Source organism: Protopterus annectens, chromosome 5.part1 (genome assembly GCF_019279795.1).
Source record: "Protopterus annectens isolate FY-2018-M chromosome 5.part1, PAN1.0, whole genome shotgun sequence".
Lineage (NCBI taxonomy): Eukaryota > Metazoa > Chordata > Ceratodontiformes > Protopteridae > Protopterus > Protopterus annectens.
The window spans coordinates 365,578,897-365,601,563 of NC_056736.1; the positions used below are offsets into that span (position 1 = coordinate 365,578,897).

The following is a 22,667-nucleotide window of genomic DNA, read 5'->3' on the forward strand; positions in this document are numbered from 1 at the left end:
TTTTGTCTGATGGGGACATGCAGGTATGCCTCTTTGCGGTCCAGAGTAACAAGCCAGGCCTTCTTGCCCAGCATGGGTAGAAGCTGCTGTAATGTCAACATTTTGAATTTCGGAATATCCAGGTAAGTATTCAGAATTGATAGGTTCAGTATGGGCCTCCAGGCTTTGTCCTTTCTGGGGACCAGGAAGAGTCTTGAGTAAAATCCTTGGCCTTGTTCCTGTTGTGGTACTTTTTGTATAGCTCTCATGTCCATGAGGGCTGAAATTTGTTTTTGTGCTTCTGCCCATTGATTTTGTGGCAGGTCTGGCATTCCTTTTAGCTTTGGTAAAGTATGAAAGTGGAACCTGTAACCTTGAGACACAATATTCAGAACCCATTTGTCTTGGGTGATTGTTTGCCAGTTTTGAGAAAAAAGTGCTAGTTTTCCCCCTAAGGGGGCTTCCAAAAGGGACGTGCTTGGCGTACGCAGAGGAAAGTCATTGTGACTGTTTCCTGTAAGGTTGAGACTTGTCCTCACCTCCTTTTGGGGTTGAGGTGCCCCACTGTCATTGTCTGTTTGAGCCCTGGGGTTGAGACCTGTCTCTTGGGCATCTGTATCTGCCTCTCTGTGGCCTGTCTGACACTGGAAAGGACCAATTCTTTATTGGACAATTTCTGCTAAACCGAGGTGGCTGTACCTGTAAGAAATCCTTGACTGTTTGCATAGATTTAGCTTTATCCTCCATTTTCTTTAACACCTCTTCTGCTTTAATACCAAACAAGGTATCATGCTGTAAAGGAACATCCAATAATTTTGCCTTAACATGATAAGGTAAATTCTGTTCTTTTAACCAAGCATGTCTTTGAATAACAGAACCTGTAACTGCGGCTCTACAAGAGGCCTCTAAAGAATCAAAACCACATTGCAGAGTATGTTTTCCCACCTGTTCAACTGCATGCAGTAAATCCAGCATTTCTTTACAATCAGGAGCTTCTGAGCTTGCAAGCATTTTCTGTTTTAACTGAGCCATTAAATATTGTTGGTACTTAAGCATGTGAAACTGGCAATTTAAAGCTCTTACTGCTAAAGTTACAGATGTGTATACTTTCTTCCCCCATCTATCCAAAGCTCTGGAATCTCTGTCAGAGGGTACTAGATTTTTTGCAATGGAAGCCTTAACCCCTTTTGGACCCTGGGAAATAGTTTCTGGATCAGTAGAAGGGTTTTGTAAAGAAACGTGTGAGAGTCAGGGACTCTATAATACCTATCTGGCTTGGCTGGAGCAGGTGGCAAAGAGTCAGGAGATAGGCTGGATTCAGAGAACACATCATCCACAATATCTAGCACAGGCAGAATAGCCAGGGGCCTGTGCTGAGACAATAAGAGGAAATCCCTGAGCCTTTTCTTGGATTCAGAGTAATCCTGACTTTCCCAATGGAAATGCTCCCTCATGGTATGTAAAGTTTCCCCAAAAGAATAATCCTGAGGAGGAGAGGCTGAAGGGATAGATTCTTCAGCATCAGAGTCCTCATAGGGGGGGTAGAGAGTATCCCTGGTCTGAAGAGGAATCAGAGGAAATGGAAACCTGATCAGAGGAGTCATAGTCTGTATCCTGCCTAGGCCTTTTCTCAGGAGGGGGATGGGAACCCCTGATTAGAGTAATGAGGTATTCGGCCATTTTAAGCATCTGTTTCTTAGGCATGGAGAACTGTCCAGGAGAATGCTGTATTTGTTTATTTGTCTTTAATAGTACCTTTGTCTTGGCTGATGTTTTAATGGTAAGTTGTGAAGGTCTGAAAACACCCTCAGAAGCCGATGCCTGCTCAGCGGCTCCAGACCCATCTGAGGGATTAGCTTCCGTAGGCCTAATACCTTGAGTTTCCAGAGGCCTAGATGTCTCCACGTGGGAGTCGGAAGCGGCCTGTGACTCTGAGGTAGCAGGTGTCAGGGGCTGCGAAAGTGCCTCACTGAGAACCGCCGAACCGGCGACTGGCCTAGAAGAGGTTTCGTCGTCAGTTTTGGACCTCGGATGCCTGTCTTTATCCTTGTCTTTGCGTTTTTTCGGTATTGAGGTCATCGGCTGATCCGACAGCATGGTATAATTGAACCTTCGGCCAAAGTAGTGTAAAGCAAAATCAAAACGTCTTTTTGTAGTGCGTTTGTTAAATCTAGCACAAAACCGACAGCTAGTGACATCGTGATCAGGGCCTAGACATGGAATACAGTAAGAGTGGAAGTCCTTATGAGGTATTTGCTTCCCACAAGAAATACAATTATTAACTTTTTCTGACATCGGTCTGAGGCAAGAAAAAGGTTTCCCCACGGGGTACTTAGCTGTATTGAAGACTTCGGATCTGAAATTCGATTTCGAAAATCTCAGGAGTCGGCCGACCGGCACTTGCGAACTGCTTCTGCTTCAGGCACTGCGCGGCAAGAAAGACTGAAGAAAATGGCGTTGGATGCATATTATATACCCCTGGCACACTGACGTCAGGGAAGAAGCGACAGCAACCGACACCGGACCAAGACTTTGGAACTCTGGCTGACTGCGGGACCGCCTGACGGCAGGATAACCCAAGTGTGATGACTGCAGCAGTGTAACATGATGAACATCTTACCATTTTCCTGGTGTAACTTTCTGATGTTTTGTACGTTCAGCATCCTAGTCTGTTCGGTGCTTTTGTCTCAGGTATCTGGGCTTTGGTGTTCAGGTAAGCCGATCTACTGAACTGGATCCCACTCAATTTACATTGTGCTGAGAATGACTGTCACTGTGTAATAACATAGATTATAGAAATATATATATATATATATATATATATATATATATATATATATATATATATATATATATATATATATATTCATAGGGTCTACATCAATTTGATGCAACATATATTGATAACTGATATAGTGAATCATAACACTTCCTAAACAATATGGTTATATTACAAAATATATCTGATATACAGGTATATAGGCTGAAAATAATTCAGTCTCTAATTCCAGCGGCAGCATAACTGAATCATTCTATAATCATTCCGCTCACAACACAAGATGCTGCTGAGATCAAGGAACTCCACACCGATAGTTTGTAATCCACTGCCACTTACATTTTTGTTAAAAGCAGAGATATGCAAGCATTTTTGTGGTGGGCCACTTTTCCATCTTGGCCTGTCACAGGACCAGTAAAAATTAGGCCAAAAAGTGAAGGTAAACATAAGAAAGTACTTGAATTTCTATCAATTCATAGTTTTAATGAATAACCATCACTTAATAAAGCTACTGTCAAGTAAGAAACATGAAAGATAATCATGAATTCATTTTAAATTATAAACTAGTAAAAAAATGCACTGCTTACTTGCTTACAGTTTTTTCATTTGATTGTTTTGATTTGTGCAATGTTTGTAAGGCTCTTGATATTTACTTTGTTATTTGATATTGCACTCAGCAGGTTTTTGATGCAAGTATTCTTCCATACTTTTTTGGGAGTTTATAGGAGAGAAAACTTCAAGAAAGAGTACTTGAAAAGGCTACCATCATATGGGCTGCAAAGTCCTTCACTATGGGGGGGGGTGGGGGGAGAGTTGAAATGGGAGTCAAGAATAAAATGTCTTCAGATCTCTGGTGTTAAGTGTATCTCTCAGAGTGTCTCTATTCCATACTTCAGTAATGTAAATGGTTTCTGGAAAATGTCAAATTATCTGTGGCCAGGAATTCCTGTATCTCAATATGGATTTGTTTCTGAAGCAACTTGTTAACCTCAACAATTAGTTTGTTCTTGCCATGCTTCATCAGTACTGTCGTAGCTTCAAAACAGAAAAACAAAAGGACCAAATTATTTTTATGTACTTTTTTAATAAATGTTAACTTCATTTCAAAAACGTTGGTGTCTGAAAATGCATTGGCAACAGGTTTTCACTCCTTGAATTCTTTTTTTAATGTCTGCAAAAAGGAAACTCCAAGTGTCTCACAGGAAAAAATTCCAACTATTTTATTTTAAGCGCTTTTCGTCCCACACAATAGTGGGACTTCTTCAGATAAATCAAACTCAGATCAACATCTATTAAATTATTAACCTAAGAAAGTCATATATATTTACTTATACTTTATTTTCACTATTTAACTTGTTTAATTTTACATGAGTTTGTATCTTTTCTACCAAGCCTGATGAATATTAATCGATGTATTTTAAATTGTTTGATTAGAAGGCCTTTTGTATTGGTGGATATGGGCACATGACTTTCTTAGGTTAATTATTTAATACATGTTTATCTGAGTTTGTTTTATCTGAAAAAGTCCCACTATGGTGTGGGATGAAATGCACTTAAAATAAAATAGTTGGAATTTCCTGTGTGACGCTTGGAGTCTTTTTTTTAATGTAACAGCAAAGTGTGAAACATCTTAAAAGTATTTTTTTTCTTTGCAGTGGGGAAGCCCCTGCACTCTCAATGTGGGGGACTCCACTCCCACCCACTTGCTGCATACATATGGTAATTTTGAGATAACTGCAACTATACTAAGAGAAAACACTCAGTGAATCACTGCTTTTTCCCTTTACAATTTTCAATCAATCATGATTCAGTCAAATTATTTTCAGTTAAATTTGTGAGACTCAGTTCAAACAACTGCTATCTTATATGTGTGTGTGTGTGTGTGTGTGTGTGTAGACACACACACACACACACACACACACAATTACTTACAGTTAATTAAAAGAAATGTAAAAAACACTGACTCTTTCCTGAGTGATGCCTGAATTTCAAAAGATACATTTAGGGAAAATTAAACATACTTTTCCTTTTTGATCTTACAAGAAAAGCCCCACAATCACAATCAGACCAAATTTGTGTGAATAGTGATAGTGTTACAGAAAAGATTTTACTAAGTTAAGGTGCAAGGTTAGGGATAAGGGCACAGGCAGGTATAGGGTTAGGTTTATCAGATGTTAGGTGGTATAATGGTCAAAGCCTCATTTCCACCTTAGCAATGCCTGCTGATCCTAACCCTCCCCTAATGTTGCACCTTACCTTAGAAAACACCTTTCTTTAACACTGCCACTACAAAAGACACGCTGAGACACCCACCACATGCACCAGCACAAAAGTACAACACTAGATATATCCCCTTACTTACCCTTTACCCTAACTGTAACCCACATATGATTACATACACACTCCTAACCCCTACTGCTGAAACTTTCAAAACATCCAAGATTTTTACCATAACAAAAACAAACAAACAAAAGAATGTATCTACAGAAATGTATGTCCTTATACTGCTAAATCAAAATGTAAGTGATTGAACACAACTGGTCAATCACCAGCTGATTGTAAACACAAAAATAAGTTAAACATGTTTTTGTGGGAGGGGCAAGACCCCTTGTGCCCCCTAATCCCCTGCTAATTATAAATACATCAACTCTGACACTGCAGTATAAATTTCCCAATCCCCTGCACCACAAACTCACACAGAAAAAAAAAGGTATGTGCAATCAACTGATATCTGATCAGCTTTATAGGCTTTTTTTCTCTTCAACTATTGGAACTTGTGACCAATTGCCAGCAATATATATGTATGTAGAGGCGCATGTTACTTCACTGAAAAAGCAACATATTGAAATACAACTTACTGAGCAAAATGCTTGAAAAATTAAACTTTCTAATAAACCTAAAACAGACTACTATACACACCCCCTTCAAAATATACATATACCAACTGCAAGGTCACACTACAGTGGGGGAAGGCTAAATTCCATATTCCCCACTGTACCACACTCTTGCGCAGAAATAAAAGCTGGCATGCACAATAAGCTGACTTTAAATAACACATGTTGGGTTATATTGCATTCTATAAAAGAAACATTTGACAAAATGAATGCCTACTATATTTGTATGTATATGTGCATGTGCATGTGTGTGTGTTTCTGTGTCTATAGATATATATATATATATATATATATATATATATATATATATATATATATATATATATACACATACATACACACACACACACACACACACACACACACACACACACACACACACACACACACACACACACACACACACACATACACACAGACACACATATATATATATATATATACATATACATATACATATACATATACACACACACACACAGTTATATATGGTGCTACCATGTATAATTAAAACATTAGGCACTCAAATTCTCATTTTTACATATTAAAGAACTATAAATCTTAATGTTTCAATGTGTGGTATTCTACACTGAGAAATTAGTTTAGTAAATATTCTTTGTTGTATGTCCAGTTATAGCTTGGATTTTGTTCCTAGATGTCAATGCTGTTTTCAGGATTAATTTAAGTCTTCTAAAGTATTCCTTACTAAGCTTTATTCACATTTGTTCATGTTTTATTCCTAATCCTTCATCAATTCCCAAGTATTTATGCACTCCCTCTTATTCAAGTTTTTATATCACATTCTTGTCCCAAACTGATGTTTTCCTGGTGTTGCAGTTTTCCTGCTTTAAAGGTTGCTTTTGCACATTTATCATGGCCAAATAACATTCGTATATCATCTGAAAAAGTTTTGGCAACCTGCAGTTGTGCTTTCAGTTCCTCATCTGATGAGCTATATGGTTTTAAATCATCGGCAAAGAGAAGATGAGAAGTCTTTACACTTTTTTTCTAGGAGCCAAATTATAGCCATGGCCTAAGCTGTTAAGTAAACAACTTAATGGGTTAAGGGCAAGGTAGAATAGCAACAGTGACAGAGAGTCACCCTGAAATATCCCCCTTTGAATTTTTATTCGTGGGATAATAATTTGTCCTTTATCATGGCTTAATTGCAAAGTGGCCTGCCACTGTTTTATTGTCACTGCAATATAGTCGATCAGTGTATGGTGTATCTTATACATTTTTAAGCACACTTTTATCCATGAATGTGGGATACTATCAAATGCTTTTTTGTAGTCAGTCCATGCCATGCTTAGATTCTTCCCCCCTTTACAGTTCTCCACTGTGACTTTATTTAACAACAAAGTTAGTTGTAAAAGTGTTGTAATGTGTCCAGAAACCATACTGTCTTTTTATCCAGGAGGTCATAGTTTGTGATATGTTGTGTTAGCCATTTGTACAGCAGTTTATCTTGACTAATTGGGAAGAGAAGGGTGAAGGAATTGAATGTGCCTTTTTGTGGATAGTTTAGGTAGGGGGTGTGTATATTTGCAGCTCTAATGTACCTATAGTTACAGTTAAGTTACAGCTATGAATAAATAGTTGCTATGTAAGGGTATCCTTCTTTAGGAATTTAGGGTATCATTTTTGTTGGCTTCATTTTTTTCAGTGTCCATGCTTTAGGGACACACACCTCCATAGATCTGATATTTATAATCTTGAAGTAGAGGTTAGTTGGTTACATTGGCTAACAGTACATGTTGATGGTGCATTTATGTAAAATTTTGTATTTGGTGCGGCGATGATTTGAGCAGTAAGATTATTCATATTATCCAGAAAATGTTTATCTAGTATACTATTTGAGATTAATGTATTTGTAGGTTATTTATTACTAATTTTACTGATATCCAAAATTGTTTTGCTTCAAGTAAAAGCAGTTTTTGACTGATTGTAATGTGCATGGCTTTTGCAGTATTTGTTAATGTTATATCAGTTGTTTTGTATTCACAGTAACATAGTTTCTTTTTTTGGAAGGTCTGATTTCCAGTTATTCTATGCCCATTCTTTTTGTTTCTGTATCTATCCCTAATTTCTTGGGTAGTCCATGGACATGCTGTTATTCAAAATTACAGTGTGAAAAGCCTATTTTTATTCAGCATAAGTACGTTTTACAGGTTGGCTAGTGCTGAAGTTGGGTTATTATCCGTGTATATTGGATACTAATGAATGGTATCAGTTTCTGCCAAGAGTGTCCTTTCTAATGTCTTAAGCACACAGCACTTTTCTACTTTCTTAGATCATGCACCTTGTGTGTTACGTATATCTAAGGTATAAACTGCCAGTGTTACTGATCAACTTTATTGATAAGTAAACTACAAAGTGCTGTACTCCTATATACTCTTTGAGGTAGGCTTCCCAGAAGCACCTAAACCAATTTGCTCTTCCTGTCCTAACGTATAGTTTTGGAGTGATTGACTGGCCCCAAAATGTGATGGATAGATTAAATAGGAAAGCAAGAAGGATGCTTTATGCTCACCAAATGATTTATAAAAATCACTGTATACCAAGATTATATATTTCCTGTTCTGAAGGAGGAATGGGCCTCCTTGAAATTGATTACATGTACAGATCTACATTCGTGGGACTCCACACATATCTGCTCACCTCACAAGACCCAAACATAGTGAATGTTTTGAAATATGAGGAGAATAAATCTAAGATGACTTCTCTGCTCAGTCTAGCAGAAGCATGTCGGCATCAAGCAGGAATGGAAATCAAACCAGAAGTAGATAAAAATCAGGCAGCAACTAAATGTGCAAAAAATCAAAAGAAAGAATATAAGGTGATGGACCAGATTGAGAAGGTAATAAATGGGGAAAATGCATAAATATAGTTGCAAGTATAGAAAACCTCTGAAAGAACCTCATGTTGATCAGCAATGAATGCAGGAATGGTTAAGGAGAGGTGAATTCAAACCAGGAGATGAAAGATTAATATTGGCAGCCCAAGATAGTGAGCTACTTACATGCTGGTTTACAAAGTCCATTGAGCATGTGGGGAAACGGACAAATGTAGTTTTTGCAAAACTGAATTGGAAACAGTTCCACACCTCGTTGCTGGTTGTCACATACTAATGGCAGAAGGACTGTATACTGAAAGGCATAATAATGTGGCAAGACTGTTGCACTGGGGACTGTGCAAACATTATGGTATTGAAGTGGCTGAAAAACACTGGAAACATTAGCCACAAAGCATCATAGAAAATGAAGTTTATATCACATGGGATCACCCATTACCAACAGTTCAAAAGATAGATGCTAGAAAACCAGATATAGTGGTCTGTGAGTAGAAGACAAAAGTAGCATTGATCGCTGAAATCGCCACACCCAGTGACTACAGTGTGTTGCGTACAGAGAGACACAAAATCATAAAATATCAGGATCTGCAAGCAGAAATGAGAGCAATGTGGAAGAAAGATACACAAACAGCAGGCGCAACAGGTCTTATAAAAAAGAATCTATAATCGTATTTAGATATGTTACCAATACATGTAACCACTGTGGTGGTGGTGGTGCAGTGGCATTGTTGCCTCACAGTAAGATGCTGTCCGGTTCAATTCTCAGCTAGAGCGTCTTCTGCATGAAGACATGCATGAATGGGCATACCTTCATTGAAAGTTGTGCATCAGGGCTGACAACTCAGCACCTAAAAATCTACTGCCAATCATTAGTGGACTGGAGTTCCGCTGTGGCGACCCCTAACCGGGAAAAGCCAAAAGACACAACAACCAATACATGTAACCCCATATGAATTGCAGAAGGAGTCATTCATGGGCACATTGTGGTTGCTGCAAAGAGCACTGTTGGCTGACATCAAAGATTGAAACAATACTAATTTCATGAACTTTAATCGTACTTTGACTTAGGAATGGGGTCCATTCCCATCATGGTATTAAAAACCCAAAAGCTTTGGAGAAATTAAAAAAAAATAGCTATAAAGTGATGCACCAAATTTATGAAGCTATGAAGGGAGACCAGTTAAGTGGTGCTCTGATTATTAATCTCAAGACAGCCTTTAACTCAGTCACATTCTATTCCCCAATGTCCTGATCCAGGTTGGGTTTAGAGAGACAACAGTGATGTGATTATTTTCCTATCTCAGTGATAGAACATTTATGATTACCCACTGAAACAAAACATCAGAAAAAAGCATATTTCATACTGGAGTGCCACAGGACTCCATCCTACATCCATGGCTGTTTTCCATATTGATTCTTAAGTTAGAAACAGGCCCATGCACCATATATACAGGTATACAGGTGATACTGTTCTTCTCACCTTACAGCAGGTTGCAAAACAAGTTGCAGAAAGATTTCATTCTCCTTTGGAAATGGCCGAAGGATGATGAACTGTTGTCAAGCTATAACAACTCCTTCTCTATGTTTTTAAAAACTCATAAAAAAGCTTTCTGCCAACTGGGTCATACAAATATGAAACATTCTAAGTAATACTGACCCTTTACTTATCCAAAAAATACCTTGGATAAATCTTTGATTAGCAACTAGCCTTCTTTCCCCACACACAAGTAATATCTGGTGTACAAAACACTAATAACAACTGAAATCTGCATATAGAGTCACGTCCCTCCTTGCATTTGATATCAGAAGAGCCATAAGAATAAGCATGCTTACGCCTGACCTTGAATAGTACATTCCTATGATAGCAATAAAATCTGCCTATAATACAAAAATGCAAATCACTACAAATTAAATTTGTCATTTTATTACATTATCAGACATAAGTGAACAATATAGCACAGCATTTCAGAAAGTGAACTAGCTCCCAGTTAGTAAATGAACTAGCTCCCAGTTAGTGCTAGAGCAACCCGCCATTTGAACTCGCTAACCTTTGAATTCCTGTGTTGTGGTTACTGCCCTCCATATGTACAAATATCCTTATAAGGCTCCTTAAACAATCTCTTATCAGCTAATGTGGACACATTTTCATTGGAGAGGCCACCCTTAAGTAAATTCCTAGGGTGAAAGTCTTTTATAACGGTTGCCCCAATGGCATGGATTTCACTCTCTTTCAGGAGATAACGTGCTTGTGGGACTATCCACCAAACATTTAGACAGTAACCACATGTCCAGCACAGAAAGGACCATAAATGTATATGCATACAAGATACGTGACAAGAAATATAAAAAAATGCAATTTTCATTGATATATAATACATACCTGAATGCTATAACCTTCACCTGTTATAAATAGCTCTGTTAGGCAATACTATTTTGTATGTAAATCTTTGTAAAATGTGACTTAAATCTGTAATATTTCTGAAAAAAATATTACTCCCAAATGAAGTCTATGTTCTACCTGTTATTAAGAGACATATGTGTTCAAAAATACTTTTATGTATGTAAATATTTATACTATACAATACAAGAAAAACAATATAAAATGTATCTTAACATTAAAAGTAACCTGAGTGTCAAATGTCAGTGGCCATGGCTGAAAAAGGTCCTTGGTAAGACCTGTTTAGTTAACAAACATAAAACAGATAATTGCAGACATGCATACATGAATGAATGACTTAATGAATGAATGAATAAATATGTATCAGAATAATGTATAATTCACAGCAGTTCAGCACTGTACTTCCTCTACAAGTGATTCAAACTCATATTCAGGTTTACTTAGTGCCTATCAGTGAAGCATTGTTGTATACTAAGTACAACAGTAAATGTACATAATAAGATTTATAAACAAATGAAATATTGTAGGACAGTAGATAGGTGAAAGATAAAAAATGAAGTGTGATCGGCTATTTTTTTTACCCTTTTCTTAAAAAGAACTGGTAGTGTTTTTGCTTGATAAAGATTTGTTTGAAAAATTGTTTAAAAAATAGGTGAAAGACCTTATATCCTTTACTTAGAAAGAACTGGGTATTTTTTTTCACTTGATAAAGATTTGTTTAAAAAGATTGTGTAAAAAATAGGGGAAATACCATATATTGTTTAAAAGAAAGATACATCGTTTTAAATGCAATGTTACTATTAATAAACAGAAAAAAAGCTATGGTAAAATGTGGCTGATGTTCTCAGTATTCAAGTATTTTGATAGGAGAACAATTTGCACTGAGAGGTTATACATATAACATTAACAACAATTTTTTTGTGATTCAAAATAAGTAATTCACATTACATGTTGTAACATCGGTCCAGTTTTTTATGTGGGCAAAATCTCTACAAAATTAAGAGAGAGGATCTATGAGCATCTGTTAGACATTGAAAAATGTAACAGCACTTATGCCTTATACACACATATTACTCCAGAGAGCACCCCTGCAATACCAGGCTACAACTCTTACCACACTTTTCAGACACCAAACCAGGACCAAAACACTAAAGGTGGAGGAATGTCCATATTTACAAAGGATATTCACACCTCCAGCCTAGTTGCCCAACACAATGCATCCGAAATTCTCCAGGTGCAACTAACACTAGGTAAGACTGCAATCCAAATTGTAGCTTGCTGCAGATCCCTCACCATGCCCCAAAATTCTCACTACACCTTTCTAAACACTGGAAAATATTAAGATACAACCAAACACCCTAATACTGGGTGATTTCAACTACCCTGTCATTAATTGGGAAAACTACTCATGTGCCAACACCTTTGCCCAATGGTTCTTGGAATTCATAAATTCCAATGCCCTGGATCAACTAATCCATTGTCCCACCAGGGGCTCCAATATCCCGGACCTGGTCATTACCAACATGGAAATCGATGCTCCACACCAGTGGTCACCCCCCCATTGGTTAGGTCTGACCATAAGCTAATCACCTTTGACATCCACATCCCACCCCCACCCCCCATTAAGGAAACATCCGTAAAAAACTTCTCCAAGGCCAACCTCATGCTACTGAAGTCAGAAGTGACAAACGTCATGACACCCATGCAGACGGGAACTGGAAGTTCGACTGCTGAATCTTACATTAAGCACTGTACGAGCACATCTACTCGTGCATGAATAGTGCCATCCTAAATAGAACCAAGATGCTGTCCTCCAAAAAAGGAAGCCAATCTGGTTTTCCCCTGTCATAAACAAACTATACAACAGAAGGAAGAAACTGTTGCAGAAAAGAGGAAAATCCCAGGATGCAAAATCTCCCTTACCAGCCTCAGTAAGAAGCTGAGATCCCTCATAAAATCCTCCAAAGCTAGTTATGAAAATAAAATTGCCAAAGATCCCAAAGACAACCACAAGGTCTTCTATAGCTGTGTCAAGAATCTAAATGGCAATGCTCAGATCTGCTCTGAGCTACAACAGAATGGCATTAAATATACTGATCCCAAGGACATTGCCAATATCCTGGCAGATTGATTCAGTGACAACTTCACCCCCCTCTCACCCCATAAAGGGCCCATCTCAATACCAAAAGATTGCCAAATTCCAGTAATCACGGCCACACAGGTAAAAAACGCACTCTCCAAAGCTAAGAATACAGCATCCATGGGACCAGACGACATCCCAGGCTGTGTACTACCTTGGATGCATTATGCTGTGCAACTAGCCTGGAGGTGTGCATAGAATATGGACACACCTCTGCCTTTGGTGTTCTGGTCCAGGTTAGATAGCCGAAAAGTGTGGTATGAGTTATAGCCTGGTAATGCAGGGGTGCTCTCTAGAGCCTTGAACTAGGTCTCAGTCACTGCACAGATATCGATGTTCTCCATTTTAATACTCTCTTCATATAATGTGCATGTATTTATGGGACTTTTTCATGTCCACAATTCTGACCACCTGTGCAGAAATGTAACATTTTCTACTCACAACATTCTGGATGCATCCTTTATACCATTTTAGTTGTCCACTCTGGACAGCATCTATTCTTTATCTTTCTTTACATTGCTTGTACAGCCAGATACAGTATTTATTTATTGCATTTGTTTGCATGTAAGATCCAGTTAGAGCCAGATCCAGCACTAGATGGCATGGTTAGTTGAACAAGCCCTGTGTTGGCTGGGGGGGTAGTTTCATTATTAAAACAAACAAAAAAAAACCCAGCGTTTGGACCTTGCAGAAGGAAACATAGCAAGCAATAGGACTTCAAGGGAGAAAACACAACAGGCATTAGGGCCTCACGGGAGAAAGCACAGCAAGCATTAGAACCTTGTAGGTGACTGCAAGCCCAGAAACTTCAGCATTAGCCAACATCCTAATGTGAGTGATTTAAATAGGAGATGGCAGTGTCAGCGTAACACAACAGAGAGCTATATAGAGCAACAGCAGGCAAGCCCAAGCTCCTTTTTAGAGCAAACACAGCATTGATCTTTCATCTCTGGGGACAGTATCCCGCTATTAACTGTCGTAACTATGTATAGTGAGTTCTTTCTCATAGTGTTATTGGTTTAGTAGAGGTAAACATGAGGAACTGCACATCCAGGAAACTAAAACTCTCTTGATTTGCAGATTCATGTGTGGTGTATGGTAGGTGTTGTACTTTCTGTGTGGCATATTTCATACTGGTAAAAGCTGAGGAACCTGTAAACAAAACAGAATGTAACACCATTGTCAGGAAGCGTTACTGTGTGAATTACATATAGTATGTATTTCTTGTCAATGAAAAGCTTAGGTTTTCTTGTAATGGAATATAGTCCTTGTTATGTGCCGCCCAGTTTCTCTTGCATGTTGTATGACTCTGAGGAAGTCATTTTTCTAGACAATGTCCTGGGTGCACCTGAGAAAAGACATTGTGTGCCTAGTGAGCTTAGCCAGTTAACAGTTATAATAAAAAACAATAATAATGCTGTCATGGTGAAATGTAACCACAGGCAGGATTGAACAACAGACTCTATTACTATTCACAGGGACAGTAAGAGTGTGAAAGTGACCAGTGGCAATATGTGTGTGCATGCGTATGAGTGTGTGTGTGTGTTTGTGTGTGTGTGTGTGTGTGTGTGTGTGTGTGTGTGTGTGTGTGTGTGTGTGTGTGTGTGTGTGTGTGTGTGTGTGTGTGTGTGTGTGTGTGTGTGTGTGTGTGTAATGTCTCAATTAGGGGCATTCTCTAGTTGAGTGATTTTGCCTAGAGTTAAACCCTGAACCTTAATTATTATCAGGCAAGTGGCTTAGATCTCTAGACTAACTGCAAGATTTCCTTTAATATTATTTATTTTTTTTGTTTTGTTTTTGTAAATCACCGAGGATATCAATCTGTCAGTGCCAGTCGCAGAGTTTCATAGTTGTGTTGTTCAGTGTCAGTGGAGCAACAGGTAGTACACTTACTTTTGATGCAGAAGGCTATGGGTTCTCTTCTCACACCAGGGAAATCAAATGCTGACACTAGTATACAGAATGGGGGTGGGGGGATAGCTAGTAATTATGAACATGTTGTCAGTTTTCCAACCATTGAATTGTATCATCATCTCCGAAGTCAGAACATAACAGGGAAAAGAAAGTATTTGGATTTTGGTAAAGACCAAATATTTGCTTTTTTCTGTAGTGTTTCAAATCAGGAAATTGAGAATTACTTTTCTGAAGCACAGTCCTTAAAATATGTAACCTAAGCACATATGGGTTTTTTTGGAATAGTCAACAGCATGTCCTAAACAAACAATTTTGCATACTGCTACTGAGATACACTTTACCATGTTAGTGATCATTCTTCAGATTTGGTCTCTGTGCATTCTTTAATTATAACTGGAGCGTCTTCTTTGCAGAAAAAAATGTAGTAATGTTGTACCATTGGTTGAAAAGTAGAACCATATGAGCAGTGTAAATTCATGCCCTAGTTTGGCTGCACTTCTGTCTTATTTATTGGTATACTATCTGTTTTTGTAATATTTTCTGAAGAGTATGTAAGCACACCATGCATAAGTAAACTTTTTTATTTTTCATCTTTTAACAGTTTCAATGAGACCCTTCCATTTTTATTCTGGACCATGTTTGGAATGGAAAATTATGGTGCTGTGAACATGTCTAAATATGCGGTAGCTGGATATGTAGGACAGATCTTGTATGGCATTTACACAATTGTGATGGTAATCATACTCCTGAACATGTTAATTGCCATGATCACCAACTCCTTCCAGAAGATTGAGGTAAGAAGAGTTTTTGTAGACTCGATGATTTAAACATTTCATATTAAGTAATCTGTAAGAGGAAGTAGACATGCTAAAAAGAAAAGAAATAAAAAAACTGTTCAAAATAACCTACTTGATATCAACATCATCGGTACATCAAATGAATCAGTAGAGCTGTATCACATGAAAAAACAAGAAAAAAATAAATGAATTCTTTTTAAGTTAATACCGTAATGTGAAAAAACAGAAGCACTCCAAACCTATAGTAACTCCAATTTGTAAATGCACACATAAAAAAGGATTACAGGATCAAACACTATAGACTGCTGTATATACCACTCCCAAAGAGGCTCCCTATTGAAATACTGACACTCAAAATGCCAAGTGATGGCACACTGTAAAAATGATTGAAAATGCAGGAGAAGGGTGATCTCAAACATCGCTATTCTTTAAACTTTTTTTTTGCAGGTGGGCAAGCCCGCCCTACACCCCTTATACCCCTCAACTTATATATACTAACTCCAGTATCACCATACCTCAGGGAAAGGGGATTATTCTAAAAAAATGACCATCACAGACAGTATATGTAAGTCAATTTTTTCAGCTATTCAGTCTTCACATTATCAGACTCATTATAGAACAGCCTGACATTTCAAATGGTTACCATCCAAAGGATGATTCATATTGGAGTACTGCAATTATCTGTGTTTAAACACAGAAGTTTAGTGACATATAGGACTATAACAACTATAACACATAAGTGCTGCTAGCTTTAAATCTTTTGAAGGATAATTTTCTTCCATCTTATAAACATGGCCACAGCTAAGTTTGCCTTATCTGCACATGCTACATGATGAGCATAGTCATGCAGACATGGACGGAATATGTCTTCCTCTCTAGCAAGAGCTTAAAAAGGATGCCATTTCCTCTAAACAAGTGCTTTGGGAGAAATGTTGCTTTCCACAAATCAGCTAATTACTGATAGGTGATGCTGCGATCAGTGATGATGGGTAGTGCAATGGAATCTGACAAAGGACTTTCATCAGATACCACATCATGAAAGCCACATCAGTTTTATTTAAGCAGGTGTAATTACAGTACTATTGCTGCAGGGCTTCTGTGATATTAAAAGTTAACTCTGGAATGTATAGCTTGCTGATAGGCATGCTTCATTTTTTCAGGCCTGAGTGACCAACAGATATTAGTATAAAAAAGCTTTACCTAATCAGCTGCTCATCTCTTCTGGTTATAGATGTGGATAGATTTAGAAAAACAAGTTATGATAATAGAAGCCTTTTGCAGTGAGTGACTATTAGGATTTTCTCTTCTGCTATCCCCAGATCAGCAAAAGGTTTTCTCTGACTGTGGGACTTGCAGCAGATTTTGTAATAGCTCTTGTTTCTATTTTTGCCAGTTACATGGTTCCTATGTTAGTCTGAATGCTCACTGTGAAAAGGTTTCTGTGTTCAGCTCCTGAAAAGCTAAAACTTTCCAAAGGTTCCAGTAGTAGCTGTCAAAGCATGAAACAGAACTAGCACAAGCAGTCCATAGCTCTCAAGTGTCCAGATTTTCACAGACTGTCCAGATTTTTGCCTGATATTTGTGTTCTGTTTCTCATAAAATGTGTGTTTTTTTGGTAAAACAGAGGATTGAAGTCACTATGTAACAACATACATTTGAGTTTCAGACTTTGTATCCCTCAGAAAATGCATACTAACACAAATCCTGTTATTCTAGTAACTTTCTAAGATTATAGGAACAATATTTAAAATCTGTCCTTATTTTTGGGCCTTTGTGTCCCCATTATTTTAGGTTTTATCCAGATTTCTTGTGCTAAGAGGTTGAGAGGTATGAGTCCCGTATTGCTTGGGTGTTGAGTAACATTTTAAGCACATTTTGCATGCTAAAATTTCATCCCACCCACTCACAGTCAAAGAAGAGACAGACATGCTGATTATCTCTGAAAATGCTCTGAGGGGTGTTGAATACACATAGCACAATGACTAAGAGAGGGGTCCAGTATGCAGTCACTGGCCAGTGCCATAGCAACATGACACAGGTAAGGAATCAGAACCTAGGCATCAGTTGCCTCCATCTCCTGCCAAAGCCACCCATAAGGTAGTCTCATGGACATCACCATTGCCTTTCCTGACTAACAAATGGTTGAGCTCATGACAAAACACCTTATAAGAAGTTTACTCATGGCAACCAATATTGGGAGTGCGTCATCCAGGTTTCATGCAGTCTGTCCTTTAATTAAGGACTGCGATCATGAATGCATACAGCCTACTCCTCTTCATATCTTTATGTCTCTTGTTGTGCAAGTTCTGGTTTCACCTGGGATGGACAAGCCTTCAGAGCATTTCAACCATGGTCAATAAAGCCCCATTGAGTTCCCTTGCACCTGCATGGTCCATGGACCAACCATGGATGATCATCAGCTGCTTGACATTTAATGGGACCTGTCCTCAAGGGTGCAGGAATGCACTCTCAGAGAAAAGGAACTAATGCCCAGTGGCAGTCTCTAAGTCAGCATCCACTGTCAAAGTGCCAAATCTAGTATGTTTTCCTGAGTGCTGGAGCACAGTAAACCAATCCATAATACACCCATTGTGCCATCAACCACTTGCACATCTAATGGGCACTAGACTATCCATTTCTGAGCTAGGGCTGGGATCCCTGTCACCCAATCTAGCATTCACTCAGGTTGTTGTCATCCCCATTCAGATTTAATGAGTGCCAACTCATCTATTTGGGAGTCAGGATTGAGAGGGACATCACACTCTTTCATCCTCTCCCTCATTGTCTAAGGAAATGTACACAAAGAATCAAGATAGCATTATTTTTCATTTGTCTTCTTTCTGGAAACTCATTAATCAGTATATCTAGACAAGATGCATGAGAGTCTTGGGTCATATACCTAGGGAGCCCGTTCTTAAAGTTGCTGTCTTTGCAACCTAAAAGTACATAAATTCTACACCATCTGCTCACACAAAGCCTGATGCTGTCTGTAAGCATCAAGATGTTTGCAGTTGGACCCAATGTAAGCATAGTACAGCATCATAGCTCTCAACTGTCAAGATTTTAGCAGACTATCCAGAGTTTTGACTCATATTTTTGGTCCGTTTCTCATAAAATTGTAGTTTTCTGGCAAATCACTGAGGACTAAAGTCAGAAAATAATGGCAGACATTTGATTTTCAGACTTACTAGCCTTCAGAAAATTCATACTAATACAAACCTTGTTATTTTATCAACTCTCTAGGTTTGTCAGAGCAATATTTTAAAAAGTGTCCCTGTTTTGGGGCTTTTGCCCCCATTATTTGTGGTTTTGTCCAGATTTCTTGTTCTAAGAGATTGAGAGGTATGTACTGCACAGTCCTATATGATTTCTTTGTTCCAACATAAGTCCCACAAAGCAAAATTCCTTTCCATATTACCATCTGACAAGGAGTTCAAGACATTGGGATAGATAGACAGAAGGGTGTTCTTCATTATTATAGCGAGGCTTGGGTATCTTAACTATTCATTCCAATTCTCCATGCTCTGTTCCTGCAGAGTGGATCAGGCACCAAAGAATTGGGTTAGAGCTCCATGACTTTCAGATGAAGGAGGATCTGGTTAAGACATTTATCACAGCTTCTATGTAGCCCAACATAACCTTAACTGGTGTGGTGCTATTTATATGATTGCAGGCTCATATAAGTGCTGGCACAGGAGAGTGAAACTCAGGGTCTCTTCTTTTAAGAATGAGGTCATACAGGACAATATAGGTGCGCTGTTCTGGTTAGGGGCTCTTATTGGTCAGGCATCCCATGACCTGACTGAGGGTGTCACAAACAGGAAACAGGAAACACACTCTGACTGTTTTGCAGTAGGATAGCCACCCACCCTTTTCCAAGCCACATGTGTCTAGAAAGAAAGAAAAAGCCACTCCATAGAATAAGCAGGTACTTTCCAAGCATCAGCTATCAAGAAGGGCAGCCCCAATGGCCCTGCAGTTGCAGTCCTGACTACCATTTAGGACTAATTGTGAGGTCTTTTTCTCTGAGTGGATCCCAACCTGGAGAACAATCATAAGGGACCAGTTGATTAAAGATGTGATCAGGGTGGACTACTGCTTTGATTTTTTTTGTATCTCAGCCGAGCTCTCAGGCCACAACAAGACTCTTCTCCTCAAAGGAGCTATAGAAGCTACCCATCCTTTGAAGAGAAACCTAAAGTTTATTCTCATGTTATCCTCATTCCAAAAGGAAAGGAAACTTTCAAATGGTCTTGGAGCAAGGCAGCTACAAATAGCACATCTGGTACATTATGTTTCATATGGTGACATTCCTAGTGGATACAACCCCGGAGCAACACCTGGATGGTGTCACTAAAACTAATAGGTGTCTATTGACATTTCAGCATCTGAGGATCACACGGGATGTTCCTTCAGTTAGTTTTGGGTAATTCTACGCTCTGCGAGCAAACCACTCTTGAAAATGGTCAAAGCTTATAACGTAGGAGGCGATGCACTCTTTACAAACGCTGTAGGAAAAGTCTGGAACTCTCTTCCCACCAGTATTCTTACCACTACCTCTCTACCCCAATTCAAAAAACAACTGTTTCACCACTTTCAGAAGCACTGGCTATGCCAATGCTCATTTCCTGACTAACAATTCCTAGGCTCTGATATGGATTCCCTTCCTTTATACAAATCTAAATCCTCTTAAACTCTCTCCTGAATAAACTCTACTACAATAGACCTTTATCCATCAGTTTCTCTCTTAGGAATAGCTGACTTCGTACCCCATGATAAAGATTTTTCTCATGTTTCTTTTTATTCTGTCGAAATTTTGAAATGAAATTTTTTATAGTAATATTATAAAAATTTACTATGTCATTACCTTATTCATATTCTATCACATCCTTATAATGTATTTATTTAATATCTCATTTTGTTGTTTGACTTTTTTTAATGTTTTTTGAATGTTTTTTATCTGTATTGTTTGGAGCTTTTCTCCCCGGGCCTCTGCTGAAAATGGACATGTATCCAGTCGGATTTCTCCCGGTTAACAAATGTAAAATAAAAAATAAAAAATAAAAATAAATAAAAATAAAATAATTGACATTTTAATATAAAATAATTCTTTTTACTTTCTCTTCTAAACTCAAAACATTTGCTGGTGTAATAGCCATTGTAGCAAATGTCTTGTAGGAGAAAAAAAAACAATGTTCTTTATTATCTGTATGACTGGCTCTTAGTGACCTCATCAAGGAACTCTTTACTATTATCTTTTTCTTGGATGATCTCTAGTTAGAGACTCCAGGGGGTCTCCCAGCTGTGATAGGGATCCTCCCTGACTCAGAGGGTTGCCTTTATTGGGCCCAGCTGGACATTCTTCAGTGTTGGTCATTCCTACCCACAGATAACCCATTGATATTCTAGCATTGGTTTCATAGATGAAGATATACTAGAGTTTTCAGGCTTGGACCACCCTGCACATCAGAGACTGAAGGTGGACATGATCTACATGATGGCTTTTGCATATACATGGATGTACACATCAGAATGAATAAGGAGGTGTCAAAGACTACAGAGTCACTACACCCTTACTGACTTTCTTCCTGCACTGCATCCTTGCCAGGATGTCATCTAGAGCACAAAGTACCTTCACGGCTATCTGAATGATGACTCCTACAGAGCTAACTAATGTCCCTTCTGGAGATCCCAGTAGAGAGAAATGAATGGGCTCAAGTATGATAGAGAGAGGCTTAATGGCCAGAAGGCTTAAAGGCAAAAAGCACTTAAAGAAGATGTGCCACAGATTGAAATATGTGCATTTTTATTTGTTACCCAGGTATCAGAACTGCTCTTTTGTCAGTTTTCAACCACAAAGTAGAGCAACATGGAGTGTACAAAGAAGGATACAGACTGGGGAATGTGCCTACAGCAATCTACAAAGGCAATTCAGACTGCTCAGGTTATCATGTCACAGATTGCAACTCATAAGGTAGAATTTTAGTGTTTAGGTGGAGAAAAATATTCTTTCTTTCAGGAAACTTTTAGTGAACTCAACTCTCAAATCCCATTAATGAACTTTAGATAACTAACTAACTAACTAACTAACTAACTAACTAACTAACTAACTAACTAACTAACTAACTAACTAACCACATTCCCAGGGATTCAGAAAGAACCCCACCACTGGTGGTTAAGAGCTGTGGCCAAAAGAGACTCTTCACTATGGAGGAAAATGTGATTCAAAGACATGTTGTTCACAACGAGGAAAGCCCTACATGTCTCTGAATCACTTTCCCGAAATAGTCACCTTTGACAGCCTATGCATCACTTTGCCACAGACACTTGCTGTTCACACTCTGTCTGTCTCAAACACACACACACACACACACACACACACACACACACACACACACACACACACACACACACTTCTCACCTGTCCCTTAGTATACATAATGTTTTTGATGTATCTTCTTATTTTTGTCCCTGCCCATGTAAATAACAGATCCTTACAGCCAGTCAATAATGCCAGACATTAGACTTCCAAGATGGCTATGCATTGATCAACAGCTTGATTTCAGCTCTTCCACTGTGAAAAAAGAAACTGAGAAATAAGAGAGAGCAATTCTGCCAGTGTCAGTAAAATTCAGTTACTGGCAAGTAAGTATACTGCCTGGATGCCAGCAAAGAAGAAATTTAGAGAGCCAGAAAGAAAATCAAGTATAAAAAGTTAAGAGAAAACACAGAATGGGAAAAATCCTGCAGCCGTTCAGCAAAAAAAAAAAAAAAAAAAGAACAGTTCAAGCACTAGCTTTGGCACAAGAGATGGCTTCGAGTAATTGAGAGGAAAAAATAAATCAAATGTACTCAAATTTGATTAAAATAAATCAAAAATTCAAGTAGAATATCAACTCAAGTAAAAAAGGCTGG

The 22,667-nt window shown here is 38.3% G+C and overlaps 1 protein-coding gene across 1 annotated transcript in view; it reads left to right on the forward strand.

The window, feature by feature from the left end:
* Positions 1 to 22,667, forward strand: part of LOC122803163 (short transient receptor potential channel 2-like) — a 1,104,815-nt gene that overhangs the window by 1,002,184 nt on the left and 79,964 nt on the right. The window contains exon 18 of the mRNA XM_044072780.1: positions 15,557 to 15,749. Coding sequence (XP_043928715.1) covers positions 15,557 to 15,749 — 193 coding nt within the window. The remainder of the gene's footprint in view (positions 1 to 15,556; positions 15,750 to 22,667) is intronic.